At 45.3% G+C, this 27,582-nt stretch overlaps 1 protein-coding gene across 3 annotated transcripts in view; it reads right to left on the bottom strand.

Annotated features, from left to right (window-relative positions):
* Window positions 1-27,582, bottom strand: part of ASB18 (ankyrin repeat and SOCS box containing 18) — a 73,203-nt gene that overhangs the window by 27,605 nt on the left and 18,016 nt on the right. The window contains exons 2-3 of one of the 3 annotated variants that reach the window (XM_086376682.1): window positions 21,580-21,702; window positions 17,701-17,968 (exon numbers count right to left, since the gene is read on the bottom strand). In XM_086376682.1, the coding sequence (XP_086232808.1) occupies window positions 17,701-17,968; window positions 21,580-21,702 (391 nt within the window). Of the gene's footprint in view, window positions 1-17,700; window positions 17,969-21,579; window positions 21,961-27,582 lie in introns of those variants that run through there. The other 2 variants (XM_086376661.1, XM_086376672.1) reach the window with 2 other exon arrangements.

The following is a 27,582-nucleotide window of genomic DNA, read 5'->3' as shown; positions in this document are numbered from 1 at the left end:
TTACATTTCTATCCAGGGACCCGCAATATTTTAAACCCTCTCTCCATATTTCTCTATCCTCCATGTCAGCAGTATCTTGAGAAGTGGTCTGTCTTGGGTGAAAGATCTTTACAAACAAGTACGATTTGATGTGAAACGTCCTTTGGGACAATAAGCAGCTAAGAGAGGATGCAAATTTGACAATCAGAGTGCTTCAGTTTGCTTCCTCCGTGCCTCTCTGGGAGGAATTTTGAACAGTGCAGCAGGAGGTTAGAAATCAAAGGTTCTGTCTCATTTTGCCACTGAGCCTGTGTGTGCTCACAAACAATTACCAAACATTTTCTCCTGCTCTTTTTTTTTTTTTTAAAGCAGCCCAGCCTCTCTGAAGAAGTCCACCGGGAAATACAAGTGGGTCTCTTTTCCATGTCCGCAGCCTAACAGGCTGATGGCCAGGTTGCTCTTTGCAACAAAGATACCTTTCAGAAGAATGAGGACACTGGCCCAGCCTCTGGAGGACCGAGGATACCCTTTTCATTTTTAATGAAGAGCTTCTAATTGGCTAAACCTTGGCACTTCCTTAGAGCAGGTCATGATGTAAGTTGCAGACCACAGGCACGAGAAAAAAACAATACAACGGATTGACTGGGGCACCTCTTGGCTGGCACACACTGGACAGTCATTAAAAATGAAGGCACAGGAGCCTGTTTAATGACATCGAAAGCTGTCTGCAGTGGTCATGTGTAAAGACCAGGTTTGAAACAGCATCGAACGCTCCTATTAAAAAAAAAAGAGTAAATATGTATATGCATGGGAAGAAAGCCTGGAAGCATACAAAGCAACATGTTCACCTCAGGATGGTGGGGTGAAGGGTGCTTTTATTTCCTTTCTGCCTGCCGGTATTTTCAAATTCACTTTCCAAAGTGACTCAGAGTTGCAGTTTGACAGTGGAACAACAGCAGAGGTTATTAATAACAGAACCATCCCCTGCCGGCCACAGCAGCAGCTCATGGATTCTAAGAATGTCAGCTCAGCGTTCCAGGTTTCCAGAATGCGCTCAGATTTTCCATTGATCTGTCCAGGTGTAAGCAGAGGTCTTGGGAAGGCTGTAGGGCAGCACCTCTGAGAAGGTGAGAGGAGAGGAGAGGGTGGGGGTGGGTGGAGGGTCCTTAGTGACAGGCAGAGCAGTGTGACAGTCTTGGGGACCTGCGAGACTGACCTTGTGTTTGTCAGTGTCTCCAGTCAAGGAAGAAATGGCCCGGCAGGAAAGCGTCCCCCACGCCTCTGCAGGACTGTGTGGGGAGCTCTGCTTTGGCTGAGCTCTTTCCTGCCAAGCGAGGTTTTCTCGAGCAGATGTCCTGCCGTCCTGGGAGACACAGTACGGAAGGCCTGGCATGGGCTTCCCTGGTGGCAGACAGTGTAGAACCATCACTGTCAGGAACCAAAGGTACGTTCTCATCTGACCATGTCAAAACCACTTGTCTCTATCTTACGAGATGAAGGAGACACTCTGTTGTCTGAACAGCCTCTGATACGAAGCACCTTGGGCAAACACTGCCCCTACCCCCCACCATCCCTCCTCTCCCTCTTTGATAATGATCATGGTGACAAGCTGTTATGGAGCCTAAGGTTGACAGGACACAGAAAAAGTGGCTTGAGCCAAAAGGCAGGAGTTAATAGAGATGAACCCATCAAGGGCGGTTGAATTAATGTCATTTTGACTTATTTGTAAAGAGAGAAGTAGGACTCCCAGCCCTCGTCTGGCACACAGCTCCCAGCAAACTCCAGCATCTTTCCAAAGCACAGCTTTCCTGCTCACCTGGCAGATGCAGATGGTGCTGAGCGCCTCAGCCCGGCCTCCTCAGTGCTCACCTCTTCCTTACCCGCTCACACCACCTGCCAAACTGCCCTGCACCCCATGAGACAGAGCCTGTTCAGGCTTTCCTTCTCCAGCTTCCCTCCTCCCCACCCCTCCAGTGGCACAAAACCCTCAAAAGTAGTATTTCATAGCCTCTGGTTCTGAGCTGGGACGTCAGTGCATTCCCCAGCATGTGGTCTTTTATTTTTAGAAGAATGTTATTTTTAGGCTTTGCGACAAGTCTACACTGTAGGTGGAATTTGTAGGTGGGGAAACTGAGGCTCAGAAGAAGACCAGTGACTCAGATAGGGCCATCCAGCCAGGGGGTGGCAGAGCAGAGGCTGGTCTGCTGTGTCTGGCTTAGTCCTCTGTCATCCCACCCTGCTGCTCCTCCCACAGGTACTGTTTGCTAAGCACCTTCTGTGGGCCAGGCAAGGCACTAGGCATCTCCCAGAATGCCATCTCTAAACCTTTCATTCATTGGTCCCTCCAGTAAGTCGAGGGCATCCTCCATGCTCTGTACCCCAGGTCAAGGCAGGGGGCAGGGTCTCCTCTCTGAGCACTCCATGGGGCTCAGGACGTGCCTTCAGACGGGACACTGAAGGTGCAGAAGGCGGGGGACATCGTCTGGCTGGGGGACCTCATGCTAGCAGGCAAGGAACAGGAGCCTGCTTCTCGCCCAGTCCTCTGGGCAAGTCTGCACCAGAGATTTCATTCTCTCTGGTTTTCCGTGAGGATGCAGTTTTTGAGGCTTGAAGCAATGATCTCAAGGGTAGAGACCTGGGAGAGGATGGTGACCCCATAGTCAAGTCAGAACCTCCTGACTGAGATGTGAACCCAGCTATTGCTGGAGAAGAGAATGACTCAACAATCGTCAGAGGATGATGGTACCCAAAGAGCAATGCAACAACAAGGACAAAGAACAATCAAAAACTGGGTGAAATCCACAAAAGTCAGTTACACGTTTTTGGAGGGAAAACAGACCTTCATTTCAAGCCCTCTGTCAGGTGGGTTCAGCATCTATCTCCGGAGCAACAGCTTCACTTGCTGGAAATCCTTGGACCTTCCAGCTGCCCTTCACTGTCCTCCTGTGCTTGCTGCCTGAACCCCTCATGGCCGATATGTTCGCTGAGAGTAATGGGTGTCATGAACCAGTCTTGTCGAATCATCATTAAGCTACTGTTCCTCCTTGGAGTTGACTTGGAGGCAGATGGGCTGGAGACACGTCCCTGGGGCAGGGTGGCTGGGTCCAAGTCTGGGTCCGTCCATGGGGCCAGGCAGTGTGGCTGGATGCTGAGCAAGGCAGGTCGCAGGGCGGTGTGGTGGGGTTGGTTGGTGCACAGGGGACGTGGGGGAGAGACTTGGGAGGACAACACAGCCTTGCTTTCTAATGAAGCCATCGCAAGGAGACTGCCTCTGTGCATTGACTCCTTGGCTGGTTCCAGGTGAAGGATGGGGAAGCTGCTGCCCTGACTTTGATGGAGGAGCTGCTCCCACTTGGTTTGTCTGGACCTTCTGCCTCTCCTCTCCTCTGGGGCCCTGCTGCCTGCCCCTTTCTGCTCTGTATTTTCTTCTCCCTCCCTTTCTCCCAGGATGCTCAGCTGTGAGACTATCAAGCATAGATGTTCACAATTGAAATAGCTGATACGAATGGACAAATCCTGAAGGGTAGCAGGGAGATGGAGAGGGAAACTGCCCAGCCATGTCTATTCTTATGGTTTCCCTTGGAGCAATGGCTGCCATTTAATTTACTTCTGAAGTGTTCGATGGTTGTGGCTGCTAATAATATTTTAGGCAAATTCTCCATGTCTCCCCCCCCGCCACCCCCACCCACCACAAACTGCAAGTGAAATTCTGCATTTGGGTGGACTGAGGAATGACTGAAGGAACTAACTTTGATAATTCAGTTCCACTGTTTGCCCTGCTTTCCATTGAAGGAGTATCTGACTTTCTGGAAGATTCACTAGTATCCCCTCCTCAACAAGAAATGGGCAACCTTCCTCTCCTGCCCTGGCCCCAGCATTGGATGAAGGGGGAAACCCAGAGGCATCAGAGTGAGGGGAGGAGAAGGAGGAGAGAAGTGAAATAAAAACTCTACTCTCTTTTTCACATAAGTGGCCACAGTATTGGAGCTTCAGCTTCATCAGTCCTTCCAATGAATATTCAGGGTTGGTTTCCTTTAGGATTGACTGGTTTGATCTCCTTGAAGCCCAAGGGACTCTCAAGAGTATTCTCCAGTGAGCCAACTCATTGGAAAAGACCCCGATGTTGGGAGAGATTGAAGGCCAAAGGAGAAGGGGGCAGCAGAGGATGAGATGGTTGGATGGCATCACTGACTCAGTGGACATGAGTTTGAACAAACTCCGGGAGATAGTGAAGGACAGGGAAGGCTGGAATGCTGCAGTTCATGGGACCACAAAGAATCGGCACAACTTAGCGACTGAACAACAACTCTCTTTTTAGGTAGTGATGTGAACCCCAGCTACTTCTGGAGAAGAGAATGACTAAACAGTCACCAAAAAGATGGGGGTGAGGTGAGGGAACTTTGATTTGTATGAGATAAAAGGTTTTTTTTTTTCTGATTTATTTTAATTGGAGGCTGATTACTTTATAATATTGTGGTGGTTTTTGCCATACACTGACATGAGTCAGCCATGGGTGTACATGTGCTCCCCATCCTGAACTCCCCTCCGACCTCCCTCCCCATCCCATCCCTCTGGGTCATCCCAGTGCACCAACCCTGAGCGCCCTGTCTCATGCATTGAACCTGGACTGGCGATCTGTTTCACATATGGTAATATACATGTTTCAATGCTATTCTCTCAAATCATCCCACCCTCGCCTTCTCCCAGAGTCCAAAAGTCTGTTCTTTACATCTGTGTCTCTTGTATGAGAGAAAAGTTTTATATAAATGTTTTTATGTATTTTTTAGGTGAAGTAAAATTTGCATACAGAGAAGCGCACAGGTCTGAAGAGTACAGCCGTACAAATTCTGGCAAGGGATGTGTGTAATCAACATAGCCTATTGACATATGCTATGACATATGCATATTGACATAAAGACATAGCATGTTTAAAAAAAATTTTTTTGGCCATACCACACAGCAGGTGGGATCTTAGTTCTCTGACTAGGGACTGAGCCTGCATCCCCTGCACTGGAAGGCTGAATCTTAACCCCTGGGCCATGGGGGATGTCCAAGAGGCAGCATATTTTCATCTCTCCAAAAAGTTCCTTTGTGTTTGCTACCGGTCAGTCACCACGAGCAACCATGATTCTGATTTCTCCCCCATGTTTTGTCTTTTCTATAATTTTCTACTTTTTTGTGTCTGGCTTCCTTAGTGTAACATGTCTTTGACAATTCATCCATATTGTTGTGTTCACAAGTAACTCATTCTATTTTATTTCTGAGTCATGTGTAATTGTATAGCTATACCACAGTTTTAAAATTCATTCTCTTTTTGATACTGATGGGCATTTTCAGTTTTTGGCTATTATGAATAAAGCTGCTATGAACATTTTAATGTAAGTCTTCATGTGGGCATATGTTCTTATTTCTTTTGGATAAATATTTAGAAGCAGAATTGCTGGTAGGTATATATTTAACTTTAAAAGAAATGGTTAAGCAGTTTTCCAAGGTGATTACATCATTATACACTCCCAACAAAAATGTGTGAGAGTTCCAGTTGCTCCACATTCCTGTCAGCATTTGGTGGTGTCTGACTTTTTGCCTTTAGCCATCCTAAAAAGTGTGACATAAAGAATATTTCCTCATGGCTTTAATTGCTTTTCCCTGATGACTAATGATGTTGAGGACCTTTCTTGTGTTTATTGGTCATCTGTATATCTTTCTTGAGGTGTCCGATCAAGAATTTTTCTCAGAGGGTAAAGATTGGATTTGGCCTGGATTACCTGTTTTAATACCTAACAGTGAGTTGTATGGATTCAAACAGAACTTGGCAAGCAACCAGAAAGGTGAGGAATCTGCCTGAGATTCTAGAAGTGGCAAGGAAAGAGGATAAACCTATGACAGAACATGTTTGAAAGGTCATGATTAGAGATGAGCAGGGCTACTTTCTGACAATTAGCGGTTTTTGAAAAAGATTAGGTTAACAAGGGAGAAGTTATCTTTCAACATCCATCTCTCTTATGACATTGAAAAAGATTGATTTGTCTGACTGCTGGGTCTTAGTTGCAGTACGTGGGATATTTAGTTGCTGCATGTGGACCCTTAGTTTTGGCATGTGGGGTCTAGTTCCCTGACCAGGGATCGAAGCTGGGCCCCCTGCATTGTGAATGGGGAGTCTTAGCCACTAGATCACCAGGGAAGAGCCAACATTGGCTTTTGAACCTGGTTCTGATGGTTGCCACTTGGTAGTATTTTACCAAGAGCCCATGTTTTTCCATTTTACTGATAAAACAGGCTCTTGGTGAGCCTCAGCTTTCTAACCTGTAAACTGGGAATAACCATGCCTTGCAAGCCTGTGAGGAGGATCATAGCAAGTCAGACACTTGCAAGTGTTCAGAATGTGAAGTTCTTGTACAAATATCAAATTATCCACGGGGGCAGTCCCTAACTAACAACTTGTTCTTTAGTATTCCTCGAGATGCCTCAAAGTCATGTTGAACCAAATCATGTTTTCTCCTCTCCACATGAATAATGAATCACTCACTCATCTGGGTTGTAGAAAGTGGACTGTTTTCCAGATTGTGCATCAGTGCCCATGAGCTCGTGCTCATGCAGCTAAACCTCTTGTTATTAGGCAGAAGCTTTGGGATTGGGGTGAGGACTCAGAATAATTGTTCCTACTCAAATCCTGCCCGGAAAGTACCTTTCTTGCCTCAGGGAAAGGCATATTTCATTTTTCTCTGCCCAGATTTCATCCTGCCAGGTTTGAGTTAGAGAAAAATTGCCCAATGATTTTCTTCAATAATCTTTTCCTCCTAAGATAATTAGCTGCTTCCACAAGTCCAATTCTGGCTTAAAATTAACTTTTATTTAGTTGAATTGACACAGCTGGGACAAAGAAGAAAATGAGCATGCTTTTTGACTAACATGCTCATGAAGGAAGCAAATTCTCCTCACTTTTGTATAAAACGAGACAGCTTTAGATGAGAAAAAGAATCGGGACTCTGCTAATTCTTCTCTCATTTTAATTATCTCAGAATTTTAAAAAGGGTCAAGGAGAGGAATCTGGTAATAAATAGGGCGAGACTGGCATGCAGGCTACTAACGTGAAGAGAGTAACTTTACTGGAACTTTTCTTTTTGGGAAAATCTCTTCAAAAGGTTCCTAGATTAAAGCTCTGATATCCCTTTTTGTGTGTTGAATTCTGAATTCTGAAGCTTGCGGGTTGGAAGGAAGCACAGATAATTTTTTTTTTAATCCCAGGAACTCAGAGACTCAAAGGTTTTAAAGTCCTGCACCCACGGAGAAATGCTGACTAAAAGGGGTTGGAACAGAACTGGGTCCCTAGGTGTGGAGACCATTGTCATCAAGAGTAAGAAAATGAAATGGCTCTGTATGTAGGTCAACGACCCCCTCTGTACTGAAAGGTAAAAAAATTAAGGATGACCTAAAATCTACTATGTATAAAAGATTCTGGAAAAAGTAGCTCTTTCCTGTCAAAGTGATAATGTTTATACTACCTGAAACCAGACCTCCTCGGAGTCTGACTTTAGGGGGACTCTTCAGAGCTGAAAAGCCGCAGTCTAAACCTCAGTCCCTCTCTGACATCTGTTAACTTTCATCCTTCAAGGGAGTTGGCTATGTTATTGTAGAGGTGTTCAGTGGGACCCGCCACCATCTTCCATCAAATCATTGATACTGAAGGGATTCTGAGTCAGCTGTTGCATGGTTCTGCCTGAACTTATGCTGTGTTCATCACTTATCTTAAACTTTTCCTCACTAACTTGGATTTAAATAAGTCAAGACTGTCAAATGAAATCACCAGGGAGAAAGACTCATGTAGAGAGACACATGGAGACAGAAGAGAAAATGAGAAGAAAAAGAAGAAAGAGGAGGAAGAGAAAGACAAAAGAAAAGAGGTTTCACAAAGCCCCGTCTTAATACAAAGACATTTTAAAAGTCTTTATTAAGCAATGTACTGGATTTGAATGATTTCTGAAAAACCGACTGAAGTCAGGAAATTAGTTTCTATCACACAGTGTGTAAGCTGAATAGCTCTGCACATGTCTCAGCTCCTTATGACAACCAAATGTAAGCCTGCTGGCTTAAGGGCTGCTGTTAGGGTTCGCAATACCTTGTGTTCTGAGTAGGTGATACATTCTTATTTCTTAGTAAAAAGCCACATTTTTTCCTAAGACTATAAGGTGGAAGATTTGAGTCCAAGGTATGAAGCAAACTTGGTTTTTAAAATTCTATTTAAAAACTACTATAGATTTACAGAAGAACTGAAAAGATAGTACAGAGAATTTGCAAATGTCCTTTACCCAGTTTCCTGTAAAGTTCACATCATATACTATCATGGTGCCTTTGTCAAAATTAAGAAATTAACCTCAATCCAATACTATTAACGGAACTGTGGACTTTATCTGGATTTCACCACTTTCCCCATTAATGTTCATGTTCTGCTCCAGGATCCAATCCAGGATACCATGCTACATTTATAGAACTTAATTTTGAACAAAACTGAATACAGACATGACTTTTGAGGGAGTGGGAAGCATGGTGTGTTCCTAGACATGGAATACCATCAAATGGCTTATATTTTCCATAGGAACATGTTAAAATTGGGAGTATGCTCTTGACTAGGAATATTACTGGAAATAAATCATAGATGACCAACAAATATGGAGACAAAGAAACCACGAAACCCCATATTAATTAAAATTAGTGAAATATTGTTTCAATTCCCATGAGATAGCACAGTGATTATACAAGAGACCTCAACAATTGTAGTCAGCACCTACATAATTCTTAACTACATGCCAGGTGCTCTTCTAAATGTTTTCCATACACTAGCTCATTTAATTCCTCTAGTCACCCTATGTAGGAGGCTCAAATATTATCTCTGTTTTACAGATGAGAACGCCAAGACATGGATAAATGAAATAACTTGCCCAGGCTTGCACTGCTAGAGTTCAACCTAGACCTCAAATGTAGCAATATATGTACTTCTAACACATAAAATTGTAAGGTATAAAAATATCAAAACTGAATAAAATCAATGTAAAGCTGCCTAATAATTTGCCCATTTTCTTTTGCTTTGATTTGGTTGGTTTATGTCCTTTAATAAAATTGATGCCTCTTTGTCGCCTAGAAAATTTCCACTTGAAATCTGCCAGCCCACACCCTCACCTTCCATGAACATAGTGTGTTCTGCATACCCTCGGCCCAGTGTCTAGCACACTGATGTAAATTACCTTCCTCTCTCTTGAAATTGAAAGCATCTTGAGGAAATAGACTATAATGCAACACAAGTCCAGCACCTCTTAGAGTTCAACAATTGGCTGTTGAATGCTTGTAGGAATGGTTCATCCAATAATGAAACTTGGAGCTGTACTTTTGGAAAGTAGATGGGCTTTCTATAATTCTGTCATCAGATGGCAACTTTGTACACCAGCAAATCACCTACCAAATGTCTCAAGGATAGAAATTGTAAGTTAAAATGAGGGTGAGGTTAATCTTCATTTAGTATCCCTGCAGAATGGCTATCTACTTATAACTTTTAAAAAATCATTGAGAGATGTATTCATAAGCGTTTCTACTTTTGAATTTTATATCTGTATATCTTATCTCTCACAAATTATGCCTAGGTGAATCTGAAATTTACAAAAGGATCAGAGTTAAAATAAAGAAAATGTTATTCATACCCAGATGATAGGATTGATAGATGAAAACATTAACATAGCTATTTTAATTATATTCTGTATATTTGAGAAATTAAGACTAAACATGTTAAGTAAAGACAAGAAAGATATTTAAAAAAGACCTAAGATTGGGCTTCTATAGTTGAAAATTATAGTGTCTGACATGAAAAATACACTACGTGGGATTAATGACAGATCAGGGATTTCAGAACAAATGATAAATCAATTACATAAGAGAAAAGTGAACGGAGTATTAATTAACTGTGGGACAACTTCAAGTGGTATAACATACAGGCAACTGGACTCCATGAGGCAGAGGAGGGATCATACAGAAAAAATGTGAAGAGATAATTGCCAACAATTTTTCCAATTTGATGAAAAGTATAAGCCTACAGATTCAAGAAATTGATGACTCTCAAGGACAAGAAAGATGAAGAAAACAACATTAAAATACATCATGATCAAGTTGCTTAAATCCAGTAATAAGGAGAAAATATTAAAGCCAGAAAAAAGGATACCATATATCCAAAAGCACAAAGAACAGATGGATAGAAGACTTCCCATTACAAAAGCAAGTTAGAATAAAGTGGAGTCCTGTGTCTAAAACACTGAAAGAAAAAAAGAGCCTGTCAACCCAGAATTCCCTACCCAACAAAAGTGCCTTGCAAACACTCAAATGAAACGAAGACTTTCCCAAACATACAAACACCGAAAGGATTTATCTCTAGCAGACCTTCACTGTAAGCACTATTAAAGAAAGTTCTCTAGGAAGGAGGAGGATGGTCCCAGATGGAATTTCCAATCAATACAGAGGAATGAAGGGAGCTGAAAATGGGAACCACATGGCTAAACATACAAGCTTTTTTCTCATTATTTCAATAAAAGATAATTGACTGTTTGAACAAAAATATTAACAATGTATTCTGGGACTTATATACAGAAGTAAAATATATGATACCAATAGCACAAAGGTCAGGAGGAGAGAAATGAAAGAATAGTCATATGGGTTTTTTATATTATACATAAAATAGTATAACATTACTTGAGGGCAGACTGTGATAAAACAAAGATGTAGTCTATGAACCCTAAAGCAACTACTAAAATAATGGAACAAAAAGTTATGTGTAACAAATCAAAAAAGGAGATAAAGTGGAATCATGAAAAATACTTGATTCAGAAGAAGGTAGAAAAAGAGAAAAAGGGAACAAAGGACGGATGAAACAAATAGAAAAAAATAACAGGCTGTTTGATGTGAACATAAGCATATTAAAATCTTATTAAACGTAAATGATCTAAACACTCAATTAAAAGGCAAAGACTACCAGATTGGATTAAAAAAGACTCAGGTATACCCTGACTACAAGAGATCCATTTGAAAAATAAAGACACAAACTGAGCACCGCCTTTAATCAATAGTCAGCCAGGAACTGAGCCCCTCAGTCCATTAGTCCCAGAGAACTGAATTCTGCCTGTAACTCTATGAATCCAGGAGCAGATTCTTCCCTAGCTGACCCTTCAAGTGAGACCCTAACCCTTGTTGACACCTTGATTGCAGTCTTGTGAGAGCTTCTGCAGTTGAGGGCTCAGTGAAGCCATGCCCAAGCTCTACCCATAGAAACTGCGAAACAATAAATGTGTGCTGTAGTAAGTCTCTAGTTTGTCGTAATTTGTTATCAGCAATAGATTACTATTGCAGATGGAAAAGAGTATACTGTGCTGCTGCTGCTGCTGAGTCGCTTCAGTCGTGTCCGACTCTGTGCGACCCCATAGACGGCAGCCCACCAGGCTCCCCCATACCTGGGATTCTCCAGGCAAGAACACTGGAGTGGGCTGCCATTTCCTTCTCCAGTGCATGAAAGTGAAAAGTGAAAGTGAAGTCGTTCAGTCGTGTCCAACTCCTAGCGACCCCATGGACTGCAGCCTACCAGGCTCCTCCATCCATGGGATTTTCCAGGCAAGTGTACTGGAGTGGTGTGCCATTGCCTTCTCCGTAAAGCATGTGGGATTCAGCTAAAGTAGTGCATAGTGGGTACATGTGTAACACTGAAATACCATGGACTGTGGCCCATCAGACTCCTCTGCCCATTGGATTTCCCAGCAAGAACACTGGAGTGGGCTGCCATTTCCTTCTCCAGGGGATGTTCCCCACCCAGGGATTGAACCCAGGTCTCCTGCATCACAGACAGATTCTTTATCAACTGAGCCACTGGGAAGTCATATTAGAAAATAAAAACCCATCAAATCAAAGACATTAGCTGCCATCTTACAAATCAGAAAGACAAGAGCAAATGAAATTCAATGTAAGCAAAGGAAAGAGGAAATGAGGATCATATCAGAAATCAATGAAAAATAAAACAGTAAAATAAAAAAAAATTAGTAAAACCCAAAATAGACTGATCAGGGGAGAAAGAATAAAAACCACAAATTCCATTATTGTGAATGAAAGTGGTGACTACAGATTCTGCAGCTATTAAAAGGATAATAGAAAACAACTTTATGACAATACATTTAACAACTTAGATGAAAGAGGTAAATCTCTTGAAAGATACAAGCTATCAAAGCTCACTCAGGAAAGAAATAACCTGAACGCCACTATAGCCATTAAAGAAATTGAATTCATAGCTGAAAATCTGCTCAAAAACAAAACTCCAGGCCAAGACAGCTTTACTGATGATTTCTACCACACACTTAAGGAAGAAAAAAATTAATTTTACACAAGAACTTCTCAGCTCATTTTTGAGGCTAGCATTAACTCAGATATCAAAACCAGACAAAAACATTACAAGAAAAAACTGCAGATCAATACCTCTCACAAACATAGATACAGATGTTTTAAGAATTCCAGCAAATCAAACCCAGGAATTTATAAATTGTGGTCTGAAGAATGCAAGGTTGGTTTAACATCTGAAAGTCAACCAGTGTAAATAATTATATTAACAGACTAAAAATACACACACAGGATCAACTCCTATGTCCATGGGATTTCCTCTGTCCATGGGATTTCCCAGCAAGAATACTGGAGTGGGTTGCCATTGCCTTCTCCGGGGGATCTCTTACATCTCCTGCATTGGCAGGGAGGTTCTTTACCACTAGTGCCAGCTGGGAAGCCTCGGGAACAACTCAATATATGCAGAGAAGGCATCTGAGAAAATCCAACATCCATTCATAGAAAAAACTCTCCGCAAACCAGGGATAGAAGGGCATTCTCTCAATCTGAAAAAAAACCATCTACAAAATACCTACATCCAATATCATACCCAATGGTGAAAGATTTAAGCCCTCTAAGATTAGAAATAAGGAAAGTTGTTTTCGCTCACTGCTTCTATTCAACAGAGAACTGGAGGTTCTATCTAGTGCAATAAAGCAATAACAAGGCATCCAGACTGGAAAGGAAGTAAAACTGTTTATTTGAAGATGACATGATTGTCATAGAAATCTTTTGGAATTTATGATAGGCTACTAGAACAAATACTAAGCTTAGCAAGGTTGCAGGTTGCAAATTAATACACAAAAATAAATTCTTATTAATTTATATAGTAGCTACCACCACAGAAATTTAAATAAAAATACCACTTACAAAAGCATCAGAAATTAAGAACTTAGGGATAAATCTGAAAAATGTATGCAAGCATTGTACACTAAAAACTATCAAATGAAGTTAAAAGAAACTAGGAGCTAAATAAATGGAGAGATTTATTGTGTTCATGGGTTGAAAGATTCAATATTTTTATGTCAAGTCTCCCCAGGTTGATCTATAGATTCACATCAACCTCAGTCAAGACACAGCAGACTTTTTTTTCTTTTTTGTAGAAACTGATAAACTGATTTTAAAATTTATGTGGAAATGTGAAGAGGCTAGAAAAGTCAAAACAACTTTAAACGATGCTGGAGAATTTATGCGACCTGACTTCAAGATTTCTTACGGAGCTACAGCATTCAGTACAAGGTGGTACTGGTGTCAAAAAAGACCAATAGAGCAAGGAATAACAGAACAGAGGCATAGAGCAATGGCTCTGCAAGGGCGCCCTGGTGGCCTTGCGTGTACCCACACTGGCCACACAAACAGAAGTTTGAACCACTGCTGGCCTAAGTCTTGGCAGAGCACCCTGCGATCCTCCAGAACTTGTTAAGGGGCTGCTATAAGACCCTTGTCCACTCGCCTCCCTGTGTCCCCTGGGAGGCTGTCCTGAGCTGTTTCTTATCACTTCCTGGGTTCTGGTGCTGTTTGGGACTTCCTGCCTGCCCCCCTCAGAGTAGAGCTGTGGACTATAAAGCTGCTCACCTGACATCTAGATTCAGGTGTGCTACAACAGGTATCCTGCAAGTCACACTGCCATAATGTATCTCCTTCTGTACGGGTGTTGTCTTTTGTGGTGTGTAGGGCAGGACCATGCAGAATTGGAACCTTTGGCTGTTTTTCTTCTCACTGTGTATGTAAGTGTTAAAAGTCTCTGAATCTAGGAGGGGCTCCTTGGGCCTTTACTGAATCAGTCAGGCCTTGCCCTGTCTTATGTGTACGTGATAAGAGAGCCAGAAATAAACCCATACGTACGTCCTTATGGAGACGGCGATGGCACCCACTCCAGTGCTCCTGCCTGGAAAACCCCAAGGACGGAGGAGCCTGGTGGGCTGCAGTCCAAGGGGTCGCTAAGGGTCCGACATGACTGAGAGACTTCACTTTCACTTTTCACTTTCATGCATTGGAGAAGGCAATGGCACCCACTCCAGTGTTCTTGCCTGGAGAATCCCAGGGATGGGGGAGCCTGGTGGGCTCTATGGGGTCGCACAGAGCTGGACACGACTGAAGCGACTTAGTAGCAGCAGCAGCAGCAGCAGCAACAGCATATGTCCTTAAGTCGACTTTCAACTAAAGTGCAAAGGCAAACCCGTGGAGAAAGAAAAGGCTCCTGACAAATAGTGCTGGAACTGTTGCATAACCACAGGCAGAGGAAAAAAAGAAAGCCTCAATTCCTACCTCACACCATATTCAGACACTAACTCAAAATGGGTCATACACTTAAATGTAACATATAAAGTTATTAAAATTTTTAGAGGGAAACATAGGAGGAAATGTTGTGGTCATGGTTGGGCAAAGTTGTTTTATTTTACAGAAAATAACGCAACATGATTCCTAAAATTAAAAAAATTGATCAGTTGTAAGGGTTAATCACTCAGTCGTATCTGACTCTTTGCAATCCCATGGACTGTAACTGTAATCTCCAGGCTCCTCTGTCTATGGAATTTTCCAGGCAAGAATACTGGAGTGGGTTGCCCTTCCCTTCTCCAGGGGATCTTCCCAACCCGGGACTCGAACCTGGGTCTCTTGCATTGCAGGCAGATTCTTCACCATCTGAACCACCAGTTAGATTCCACCAAAAGTAAGAAAGGACACTTTTAAGGAAAGAAACTATAACCCAGAGACTGGAAGATAATATTTATTAACCACATACCTGATAAGGGACTTTTACCCAGAAAATATAAAGAAATCTCAAAATTTAAGAAAAAAACAAACAACCCAGTATTTTTAAAAGGCACAAGATATGAACAAGCACTTCACCAAAGAAAATAAATGTATGCTAAATAAGTACATGAGAAGATGCCCAACATCACTTGTTATTAGGAAGATGCAAATCAAAACTGCAGTGGAATAGTTCTAAATCCCTATAGAATGTCTAACAGCTAAACAGTGACTGTACCAAGTGTCAGTGAGGATGGGAAGCAGCAGGAACAATCATACATAACTGGTGGGAATGTAAAATGGTAGTTCCAACTGGAACGCAGCTTGGTCATTTGCTAATCATATCATGTGACACAGCTATGCCTAGGTATTTATCCAGGAGGAATGAAAGCATAAACTCAGACAAAGGCTGGTACATGAATGTTCACAGCAGCTTTACTTGCAATAGCCTCAAGTCGGAAATGATCAAGTGTCTTTTAACATATGAGTGGATAGACACATTGCGTTATTCTGTACCAAGGAATACCATTCACCAATGAAGAGGAGTGAATTATGGATATACAAAACAGTATAATAAATATCAAAAGTATGGGGATTGACATGTACACAGATATATTTATAATAGACCAACAAGGACCTAGTGTACAGCACAGGGAACTCTGCTCTAACTTAAATGGGAAAAGAATTTGAAAAATAATAGATCTATGTATCTACTTACTCATCGGGTCCCAAAGAGTCCAACACAACTTGGTGACTGAACCACAGAAAAACACTTGTATAACTGAATCACTTCACTGTACACCTGAGACTAAGACAACATTGTTGATCAAACTATACTCCAATATAAAAATAAAAAATAAATGATTCAAGAAAAAAAATCTGAAAGTAATATTTTTGCATGAAAGATGTCAGGCAAGAGACTACATTCCATTTACACAGAATTCCAGCAAATTCAGACTAAACTACAGTGACAAAAAAACAGGTCAGTGGGAAATTGGAGAAGGGGGAGGGAGAGGTTCCAGTGGGACAAGGGAACATTTTGCTGGTGATGGCTGGGTTCACAATCTTGCTTATAGGGATGGTTTCACCTGCTTTCCTGTCTCCAAATTTATCAGATTGCATACTTTAAGCATGTGCACCTTACTACATGCAATTACAGCTCAGTAATGTGCTTTTTGGAGAAGGCAATGGCACCCCACTCCAGTACTCTTGCCTGGAGAATCCCAGGGATGGGGGAGCCTGGTGGGCTGCCGTCTATGGGGTCGCACAGAGTCGGACACGACTGAAGTGACCTAGCAGCAGCAGCAGCAATGCTGCTTTTAGATATTATATTGTTTTCAGTCACCGTCCTTCAGTCACTTTCAAGCCTCCTGGTGGTCCACGTGGCTTCCTGAGTCCCTGCTCTGAACACAGGTGACATTGGTAGGTGGTGCCCCCATCTTGATCCCTGAGAGCCCAGAAGTCCTGCCTGCCTGCACTTAACATGATGCTTTTATTTAATCCTCACCATAGAGACAGAAATGGCAACCCACTGCAGTATTCTTGCCTGGAGAATCCCAGGGACAGGGGAGCCTGGTGGGCTGCCGTCTATGGGGTCGCACAGAGTCGGACACGACTGAAGCGACTTAGCAGCAGCAGCAGCAGCATAGAGACAGAAGGCCATGAAAACTGAAACCCAAGAACAGGGACTAGAACATTTTGACTAAAAGAAACGTCAAGATGGACACAAGGCAAGCTGGGAACCTGGGAAGAAAAGGCCCATGTGATGACATGGGGCCCCCGCCGCGTCTCCCAGGACCTACTGGATCCCAAGTGGACAGACCTCCGCAAGGACAGCCGCGGGGCTGGACCCGGAACCGGCAGAATTTCTAGAAGCCGGGCACCTGGGCCTGGGGTCGGGGTGGGGGTAGTCCTAGAATATGTGGGCACAGCTCGACTGGCTTGCGGGGCTCCGAAGCCCCGCCCGAGGAGCTAACCATTTATGTCACACTGTGACAATTATTCTGCATAAAATTATCATTAAAAACCCTAATTTTTCAGGCTCCAACCCCGCCAGTGGCCTTTTAGCATTCTCCAGCGCGGGCGTCTGCGGGCCGGTGATCACCGGCTCATTACCTCCGTGTGGCGCCGCCCCCCCCGCGCTCGCAATCAAGCACTAATTAAAGCGGCGCGGCCCGGGCTGGGGCCCGAGGCTGGGCAGGGGGCGCGGGCGGAGCGGGCCTGGTGGCCGCCGCGGGGCCGAGACGGACGGCGGCGATCATGGCGCTGGCCGCGGGCTCCGGGCTCTGGGACAAGGCTGGCGGTGGGCGGGACCCGGATCTGGGGGCGGGGCCTACGGGGCGGGGCCTGGGGGCGCTTAGCCGGGCCGTGCAGGGCAGGGCGTCCGGGGGCGGGGTCGGGGGGGAGGTGTCGGTGTCGGTGGGCGGGGCCCGGGTCTGGGGGCGGGGCCATGGGGCCCGTGGGTGGGCCCAACAGGGGGCGGGCCTGGGGCTCTCAACCAGGCTGTGCAGGGCAAGGCGTCCGGGGGCGGGGTCGGGGGTCGGGGTTGGGGTTGGGGTCGGGGCCCTGGGTCCTTACCCGAGCGAGGCGGCCGTGCGGCAGAGGTGCAGGGGCGCCAGGCCCTCGGCGCTGAGCAGGTCGGGGTCGGCGCGGTGCTGCAGTAGCAGCCGGGCGCAGGCCGTGTGGCTCCCCAGGCAGGCCTCGTGCAGGGCGCCGCGGCCGCCCGGGCTGGCGTCGGGGTCGGCGCCGCGGCCGAGCAGGTGGCGCACGCAGGCCGTGTGGCCCTGGGCCGCGGCGATGCACAGGGGCGTGGTGAGCTCGCGCTTGTACTCCAGGGTCCAGAGGCCTGGGGAGCGGGTGGGGAGAGGGAAGGTGAGAGGGGGGCGCTCGTGGGGGGACGGTGTCCGTTAAGACTGAAATGGGGGAAACCATCTGTTAGGAGAAGGGGCCAGGTGGGCATGTGGGAAGCTACTCGAAGATGCTCTGGCCTTAGGGACAGAGAAACGGGTGAGATCCGACTGGACCACAGACAAGGGATGGAGGGAGGTCTCGGGGGTAGAGGTTAAAGAACGCTGACAGAGAGGGGTAGAGAGACAGCGAGGGAAGGCAGTGTGAGGGGGGAAAGAGAGGGCGAAACAGGACAGAGAGCGTCCTGGAGAGGGCAGAGATGGAGACCTGGGGGAGAGAAGCAACAGAAAGGAGAGGCTGAAACCGAGACCGAGAGATTGGGGCGGCGGCGGGCAGAGGGGTGTTACTGAGAAGCAAGAGGGTTTTGCCAAATATGAGGGTGACTGGGGACTCAGGTAAGATGTGAGGAGTTAAAAGCTGAACAAGCAGGAGCATTTAAGGTGGAATTCACACTTTCAAGGCTCTGAATTAGGGCAGCCGGCGGGCGGAAAGTGAGCTGTGGATTTTTCTGGAATCCAAGCCCTCTCTTTTTGAGTCCCTGATTTTACCCCCTTTATCATTAAGAGGAGAAAACAACAGGCAAAACAAACTGACCCACATCACCAAGGCTGCTCAAGAAAAGGACTCGGAAAGTTTAGTTGTCTTGGAAGTGGCCGGTTTTCAGAAGCACCCTTTGATGTGCTGGTCTGCATTGAGCACAATCCTGGTTTGTTTCTTTGCGCTTTTTAGGGTTTTGTGTGTGCACGCATATGTGTGTCTGTGTGTGTGTAAGGTTGCTCTTTCTTGAAGGATGAATGGAGCAGGAGCTATACATTTCACTTCTCTGAAAACTTTGGGCTTTCAAAAGGCCCATGGAAGGTTGTTAGCAGCCACGAGCGCTCCTGGAAATGGGGAGAGCTGTCCCTGGTGAATACACTTCAAGGGACAGGATTTCACATGGCAGGGATGCCTTCTGATAATGATGGAAGAATCGATACCGTGGCTGTAATGAGCTGTGGAGGAGACCCTTTTCACAGGCCACCTCCTTCATGGGACCCATGCTGAGCGGTTTTGAAAGACCACTCATAATTACCTACCTCAATGTAGCGCAGGGTTCTAGCCTGACCCCGGGTCCCCAGGGCCCAGCCTGGAGGTTGTGCACTGCTGGGAGAAGAGGGGCCTGTTATCCTGGTGGTGGGTGATGGTGGCTGGAGGCCCCGGGGATGTGGTCCTACATGGACCCCTGTCTTCACTGGGTCTGATTTGATGGAGGCATTGATCTGGCCCTTGATGATAACAGTGACCTACATTCGCGTCCAACTCTCTGCGACCCCATGGACTGTAGGCTGCCAGGCTCCTCTGTCCATGGAATTCTCCAGGCGAGAATACATTCTTGTAGGGCCCAGCTCCTCCTTCTTGATTCTACTCATTTTCCCTAGATGGGAAATTTACGTACTGAGGGGCCAGGAAGCAGGTACTCCGTTTTCTAGGGCATGCTAAGTTCCCAGCTCTACTCTACCCACCATCAGCAGCTCTGTTCACCCAGCCAAGATGCCAAAATCTTCCTCTGGACTCACAGGAAGAGGCAGTGGAGGGCCGTTTAGCTCTGCCGTAGCTTAGGGCCAGCCCCCTTCTCCAGGTCCCTGCAGGCTTCTCTCCCTGTGGTGTGTGAAAAATGTGTGCGTGAAAGTGTTAGACTCTCAGTCATGTCTGATTCTTTGGGACCCATGGACTGTAGCCCACCAGGCTCCTCTGTCCACGGGATTCTCCAGGCAAGAGTACTGGAGTGGGTTGCCATTTCCTTCTCCAGGGGATCTTCCACACCCAGGGATAGAACCTGGGCCTTCTGCATTGCAGGCAGATTGTTTACCATCTGAGCTACCCCTTAGCATCATCCTCTCTGGGAATGGTTTCCTGGGACCGCAAGCTCCAGGGGGCCAGCATTCTATCATGGGTGTGGCACCCAGGGGCTGGCCACCGTGAACCTGTGTCTTCTCTTCCCCATGGCTCCCTTCACGAGGTGCTGAATTGGCTGCAGGAAGCATGGGGGCCCCTGTTCTCAGCCTGGGCTGGGTCATCTCTGCTACTGGACCAGCGTGGAGCAGTCAAGCGGCTGAGCTGAAAGAGCGTGGAGGCCAGCAGCATCCATCCTGTCTTCCCAGCTCGCGCTGAGGCCACAGGCCAGCACCAACGCTCAGGGCTGCCCTTTGCTCGGTAATAACTCAACATCCCTTCCCTGCCAGGGTGCTCTGATTTCCTGTCGTACAGTTGTGCCACAGAAAAACAGCACTCTTAGGGGTGGAAAGATTAAGGTGGTAAAGAGGAAGGAAACTTTGATTCAGACCACGAGCTGACATTAATATCTATTTGAAATTACATCATTTCAGCATGTTGCGAGTGTGTCCAGGGCTGTGAGGCATGTGATTAAAAAATACATTAATTAGACATTCAGGCAGTTGGCATTCTTGATTGGATCGTCCCACAGCCCTGTGGAGGAAGATGCACTCCCCGTCTGGGACAGGTGAGGGAGAGGAGACCTGGAAAGGCACTGCAGTGCCTTTGGCTGGGAGGGATTTCGGCCCAGACGACCTGTGCTCGCTTCCCCGCAGCCCCTGCCGCCTCGCTGGCTGCTCTGAGCTGCTTAGCCCTTTGGCAGGGCCTGGGTTTATTCCCTTCTCCCCATGTGACATGTAGGCAGACTGTGTCAGTGCTCTGGAAACCACCCTTCCTCATTCTTGGTCTGCCAGAGCTCACGAGTCAGGAGCACAGGGCCCTGGCCCTTGGCTTGCTGATCACAGAGCCTTGCGTCCTCATTATTGCATCATGTGAACCCTCTCGGTAAACAGGTAGCACTGGGAGGCAAGGGCGGAAGGGTGCCCAGTGCAGAGCTCCAGCCGAGGAAGCCTCACCGCAGCCTGGTGGTCAGCTAGTCCATGCATCCCAGATGGGGGCAAGGGGGCTTCTCTTTACTTGGGAGCATGTTTGCCTGCCCGGCACGTAGCGACAGTGTCCAGGCAACAAGAATGCAGGCATATACGACCTAAGGACCTCTGGTTTCTCCCCTCTCCTCCCTCTTCCCGGGCTGCCCTGGGATCCAGGAGGAGTGTCTCCTGAGGGCTCGCCCTGCCCAGTGCTGGCTCTGTGCCCACTTCTGCCCTGGAGCCCTGGAGTTCACAGATTCAGAGAGGAAATGCACAGCGCTGCCTGCCAGGGCCCGCTCCAGGAATACTCAAAGGAGAGGTGTGCTTTATCTCCCAACCCCCTGGCTGCCAGATCCAGGCTCTGGCAGATCAACACCCAAACCAGATCTCTTTTTAAAGACAAGAGGCCACTTCTAGCATCGCATGGGCACTCCTCACCCACTGATTGGCTTTTCCAATGTGATCGCTCATATCCGATCACCTAAAACTACGTCTGAAAAATCGTCCACGCATTTTGGCTTGTCAATGTCTTTGGCTCGAGCTTGTTAAATGCAGCACCGTCGTGAGCAGCCTACATGCTGCAGCTATATGTTCAGACATGTGTTAGTAGCTCCTTAAAAATAACGGGACTTTAAAAGAGCAAAGGTACCTGACAGTCCAAACGTGGCTGGGGATTTCACCTGCCACACCATCTCGTCCTTCTTGATCTCAAACACCACATTAGCATCCTGGAAGAACTTGTCCATGAGGGGCTTCAGATGCTCCAGGTCTCCTGTGACCAAGGCAGCGTGGTACTCGAGAACCGGTGACCCATCTCTTGCTTGAGGCTCTTTTTCCATCTTCTGAAAGATCTGAAGTCTCCCTCTAACTGGCTCTGGCTGTCCGTCCATCGCAATGCTGATGATCTCAGAAAGGCTCTCCAGGAAGGGGAAAGATGGTCTTCTGGAGTGTGGGCTATTTCTATTGTCATTACTCAATTGTCATCCAGCCGGGGCTGGGTGGTGGTGTATTTATAACTCCTGTGGGCTCTGATGTGATAACCGTCACTCGGTATGACCAGCATCATGTGACCACTGAGACGCCAAAGAGCTCGGCCACCCCCTTGCGATTGTGTACATGTAAACTCTAGAGCCAGGCCCATCTGTGTGTCTCCCAACCAGTTCGCCACACCACACGGGCAGACGGCCTGAAACAGGCGGGCTTCTTTTTCCTGCTGTGTAGGATGGCTGCTTTCATTTCATCCTCTTCCTTAGCTGCTGTGGCCAGTGGTGAGCAGATGTATGTTCCGAGGGCTGTGTTGGCCCCGAGGCTGTGTCAGGGAGATCCAGACAGACACTAAAAATGGCCAGGCTCTGCACAAGTGTCCCGGGCGGAGGCCCCATAGTAGGACAGACCAGGGATTCCCAAAGGCATCGTCATCTGGGGCCTGGGGGTTTCTTCCAGCTGTTGAGAACTGATCCCAAAATGTGCATCCCTTGCTGAAGATGAGAGAGGCCACAATTGTTTTTAATGAATGGTAACAGCTCTTTATTAGTAATGTACTAGTTACTGGCTACTAGTTCAGGGATTATTTTATTGTCTAAACATTAATAAGGTTTAAAAATGGAGTTACCATATGACACAGCAATTCCACTCCTGGGCATTTATTCAGAAAAGATGAAAGCTCTTAATTAAAAAAGATACATGCACTGCAGTGTTCATAACAGCACTATTTACATACAATAGCCAAGACATGGAAGCAACCTAAATGTTCATTAACAGATGAATGGATAAAGAAGATGATGTGTGTACACATACACACACACACATACGTATATAATAAGAATATTAGCCATACAAAAGAATGAATGCCATTTGCTGCAACATGGGTGGAACTAGAGATTATTATACTAAGTGAAGTGGGTCAAACAGAGAAAGCGAAATATGATATCACCTATATGTGGAATCCAAAAAAATGATACAAATTGACTTATTTATAAAAAAAGAAGTAGACTCACAGACAAAAAAACAAGCTTATGGTTACCAAAGGTGAAAGTAGGGACAGGGATAAATTAAGAATAAACTACGAATTTGGGGTTAATGGCTCAGCGGTAAAGAATACACCTGCAATGCAGGAGTCACAGAAGACATGGGTTTGATCCCTGGGTCGGGAAGATCCCCTGGAGCAGGGCATGGCAACCCAATCCAGTATTCTTGCCTGGAGAATTCCAAGGACAGAGGGGACTGGCGGGCTACAGTTCATGGGGTCGCAAAGAGTCAGACACAACTTAAGTGACTTGGCATGTATGCATGTAGGAATTGGGGATTAACAGATACACACTACTACATATAAGACATAAGTCTGTAAGCATGGGAAACTATATTCAATATCTTGTATTAACCTATAATGGAAAAGAATCTGAAAAAGAATATATATATATATACACACACACACACACACACACACATATATAATAAAACAGAATCTCTTTGCTGTAACTCTGAATCATTGTAAATAAACTATACTTCAATAAAAAATTTAAAAAAAGAGTAATGAGGTTATTTTTTCTTATAGCATAGATAAAACCCAGTTCTCACATATTTTTCCAGTTCTTGGTTTTCCCCTGCTGGAAAGTTGGGAAGGGCCAGTGCGGTGGGGCTCCCTGAAGCTGAGCTGTAACAAAGCACGGGCCCAGAGGCTGCAGGGAGGAAGGCGGGTCGGAGGGCGCTGCCTGGTCCTGGGAAGGGAAGCCGTGGAGCTGGTGCCCAGGAGAGTTGGGCACAGACACTCGGGGGAGGGAGTGGAGATATCAGTAGCCGCCATCCTCTTGGTACCAGCGGTAGCCTAGGGACCTGTCGCTATGTGGTGCTGCAGACAAGCAACCAGTAGGGAGACAGCAGGAAGAAAGCTCTGACATCAGGGGCAGGGCTCAAGAGGCAGCAGCTCCTTAGTCACATCTGGGCTTCCTAAGCACCCTCTTTCCCCACATGCCTCTCTCTCAGTCTCCTCCATTCCCCAGAGCAGCCCACTGACCTTCCCTACTCTCTTTAAGCCCTTCTGAAGCCTGAGCAGGATCTCTGTGTTGGGCCTTTATTTTGGTCCTATATTCCCTGGGGTGCTCCTTTCATCAAGATTTCCATGAAAAGGGGGACCCAGCAGAATACCCTTGGTTTTTCTTAGTGGAACTTGCAGTAAAGGGTGGAGGGGAAACTGGATGCTCTTATGGTGGCTCAGATAGTAAAGAATCTGCCTGTGATGTACAAGACCCAGGTTTGATCCTTGGGTCGGGAAGATTCCCTGGAGGAGAGCATGGCAACCCACCACAGTATTCTTGCCTGGAGAATCCCATGGACAGAGCAGCCTGGCGGGCTACAGTCCATAGGGTCACAAAGAGTCGGACATGACTCAGCAACTAACACTTTCGTGATTTAATAAGGGGACTTCCCTGATGGCTCTGTGGTAAAGAATCCACCTACAATGCAGGAGACATAGATTTGATCCTTGGGTAGGGAATATCCACTGGAGAAAGAAATGGCAACCTACTACAATATTCTTGCCTGGGCCAGGCAAGAATGTCTTAGTACGACATGGACAGAGGGGTCTGGCAGGCTGCAGTCCCTGGGGTCACAAAGAGTTGGACATGACTTAGCAACTAAACAACAGTATGACTTAATAAAGATGTGTTTTACCCTCATCATAGACCTGACTTTCAGGCATAAATGTATTCCACAGGCTGACCCAAGGCCTAGAGCTTCTTCCAACGGTAAAACCCACATCTCCTCTGTAGAAGGGGACTGCAGGGTGCTGGATAGGAGAGGTGTGGCTGTCTGTCTGCTCGTCTGTGTTGGCTTTGTGCAGGCATATAGGTTGAGTTGACTGTGTCTTGAAGGCTGAAGAGCTCATGTGGATGGCAGACAGTGTAGGCAATGGGGTGACTGAGAACACTGCTGGGTACTGTGGAAAATGCAATGGTAAAGGATACAGATCGTGTTTGCAAGGAACATACAGGCTTCTTTGGACACAAGAGACAAGAGTATACAGAGAATGGTACACAGCATCACTGAAGACCATTTCCCTTCTAGAATATTCACTAAATAAAATCTTTGACTCTTCCCTTTTCATTTCCTGATTATGTCGTTGCTCTATTCATTTCAATAGTGATATTAATTCTTCAGATATCTCATTTCTTTAAACATAGCCATTTTGCCCTGTTATATTCTCAGACTGATAGTTTGTAAATAGATACATTTCTGAAAGACTTTTCATGTGCAACTATAATCCAGGATCCAGCTGGAGCCTGTGCTTTAAACTGGAGCATTCTTTTGTACCTGACGCATGTTGTCATGGGTTATTTTTAAAAGGGGTGGAAGCCTGGAGGTGAGTCCAGTGATAAGAGCCATTCCACCCTGTGTTCTATGCTAAGTTTAGCTTTCCAAGTGTTATATTTGTCAACAGTGCCCTAAATACCCAAGCTTGATTTCAGTGGGCAGGGAGTAGCAGCCCAGAAACAGATTTTGTTCTTCGTGAGAGCTTTGTAAAAACAGCTCATGGGAGACGGAATTGGCTTCACAAGTAGGACATGGAGATTATCAGGAGCATAGCAGGGTTGCTGTTGTTTAAGGAAAAAGAGCTGTATGTGTGACTATGACATCAAAAAAGTCAAAGTAAACAAACAAAAAAAGCCCCCACCAGTGGCCCAAGGTCCACCCATTCATTCACCTATTCATTCAGTAATCATTTGTGTAAGATTATGTTCTAGGATGTGTTGCTGGGTTTGGGGGATTCAGAGACAAAAAGGCATAACACATTTATCCTCAAGGAACACATAGAGCCCTGGCTGCACCAATTAGGCAAGAAAAAGAAATAAAAGGCATTTAAATTGAAAGAAAGAAGTCAAACTGGTACTATATATTGGCAGATGACATAAGATTATATATAGGAAACTCCAAATATTTTACCAAAAAAGTACTAGAACCAGTAAATGAATTGAGTAAAGTTGCAGGATGCAAAATTAATATACAGAAATCTGTTGCATCTCTATTCACTAATAATGAACTATCAGAAGGAGAAATGAAGAAAACAATCCCATTTACAATTGTGTCAAAAAGAATGAAATACCTAGGGATAAGCTTACCTAAGGAGGTAAAAGATCTGTACTTTAGAAAATGGAAAGGCATTGAGGAAAGAAATTGAAGGTGACACAAACAAATAGGAAGATTTTTGGTGCTCAAGGATTGGAAGGATCAGTATCGTTAAAATGTTCATACTACCCAAAGCAATATACAGACTCAATGCAATCCCTATCAAAATATCAATGGCATTTTCCACACAACTAGAAAAAATAATCTTAAAATTTGTATAGAACCACAAAAGACCTCAAAGAACCAAAGCAATCTTTTAATTTTTCTAAATTTTATTTTCTTGCCTGCGCCTAGAGGTTCACAGGGTCTTCTTTCCCCAGCCCAGGATTGAGCCCTGGCCCCAGTGCAAGCACCAAATCCTAACCACTGGACATGTGGGAATTCCCAGTCAAAGCAATCTCGAGGAGGAAGAATAAAGCTGGAGGTATCATACTCTCAGATTTTAATTACTACAGCTTTAGCTACAAACCTACAGTAATTAAAACAGTGTGGTACTGGCACAGTAGCAGGCATGTAGATGAATGGAAAGGATAGAGAGCCCAGAAGTAAACCCACGCACATGTGGTCAGTGAATCTGCAACGAGGGATGCAAGCGTGTGTGATGTGAAAACGTCTCTCCAGTGAATGGCTTTGGGAAAACTGAACGGCTACATGCAGAAGGATGAAACTGGACCACTCTCTTATACCATATACAAAAATAAGCTCAAAATGAATTAAACTCTTAAATGTAAGAGCTTAAGCCATAAAATTTCTAGAAGAAAATATAGGCAGTAACTTCTTTGACATCAGTCTAACCAATATGTCTTTGGATATGTCTCCTATGGCAAGGGCAACGAAAGCAAAAACACACAAATGGGACCTATTCAAACTAGAAAACGTTTGCACATCAAAACCATCAACAAATCAGAAAGGCAACCTGCTGGATGAAAGAAGATATTTGCAAAAGATATGTCCGGCAAGATACCCAAAATATATAAGGAATTCATACAACTCAATATCAAAAAAAAAAAGAAGTAATTCTATTAAATTATAGGCAGAGGACTGTTTGTATCTCATTTTCATCATCCTCACCCTTCTCGGCTTCCTTTAAAGGCAACATATAGCCTTCAAGATGTGATTCACCACTAATCTTCTCTGCCTGCTTCAGTTGATATGAAAACTCAGTTTCTTTCAAGAGTGAATTTACCTACAAAGTTGCTTAGCAGCTGTCAGAATCTTTGAGGAACTGACTAAAACAGAAGAAGCACCAGGAGATGAGAATTTTCGTTTTCAAATAGGAAGAGAACTTGATTCCTCAAAGCCTGAACTGACATCAGTCTTGGGCAAGGTCCTTAAATGGCTCACGAGAAGGTTGGATTGGGAGCATTTAGAAAAGAAGTGGGGGCACTTGGAGCTCTGGGGTCACTAGGAAGAGGTCAGGGTGGACTCAGAGAATTTTATTTCGTGACATGGCTATCTCTAAAATGCAGTGAGATGTAGGCATAGATATAGTAGGCATAGATAAGGTTGAAAATCTTTCAGAGAACATGGA

This window comes from Bos grunniens, chromosome 3, assembly GCF_055505025.1.
Source record: "Bos grunniens cultivar Pamir isolate PY7600 chromosome 3, Bosgru_T2T1.0, whole genome shotgun sequence".
Classification (NCBI taxonomy): Eukaryota; Metazoa; Chordata; class Mammalia; order Artiodactyla; family Bovidae; genus Bos; species Bos grunniens.
The sequence above is the reverse complement of the archived record's forward strand: the minus strand, read 5'-3'. Positions and strand labels throughout refer to the sequence as shown.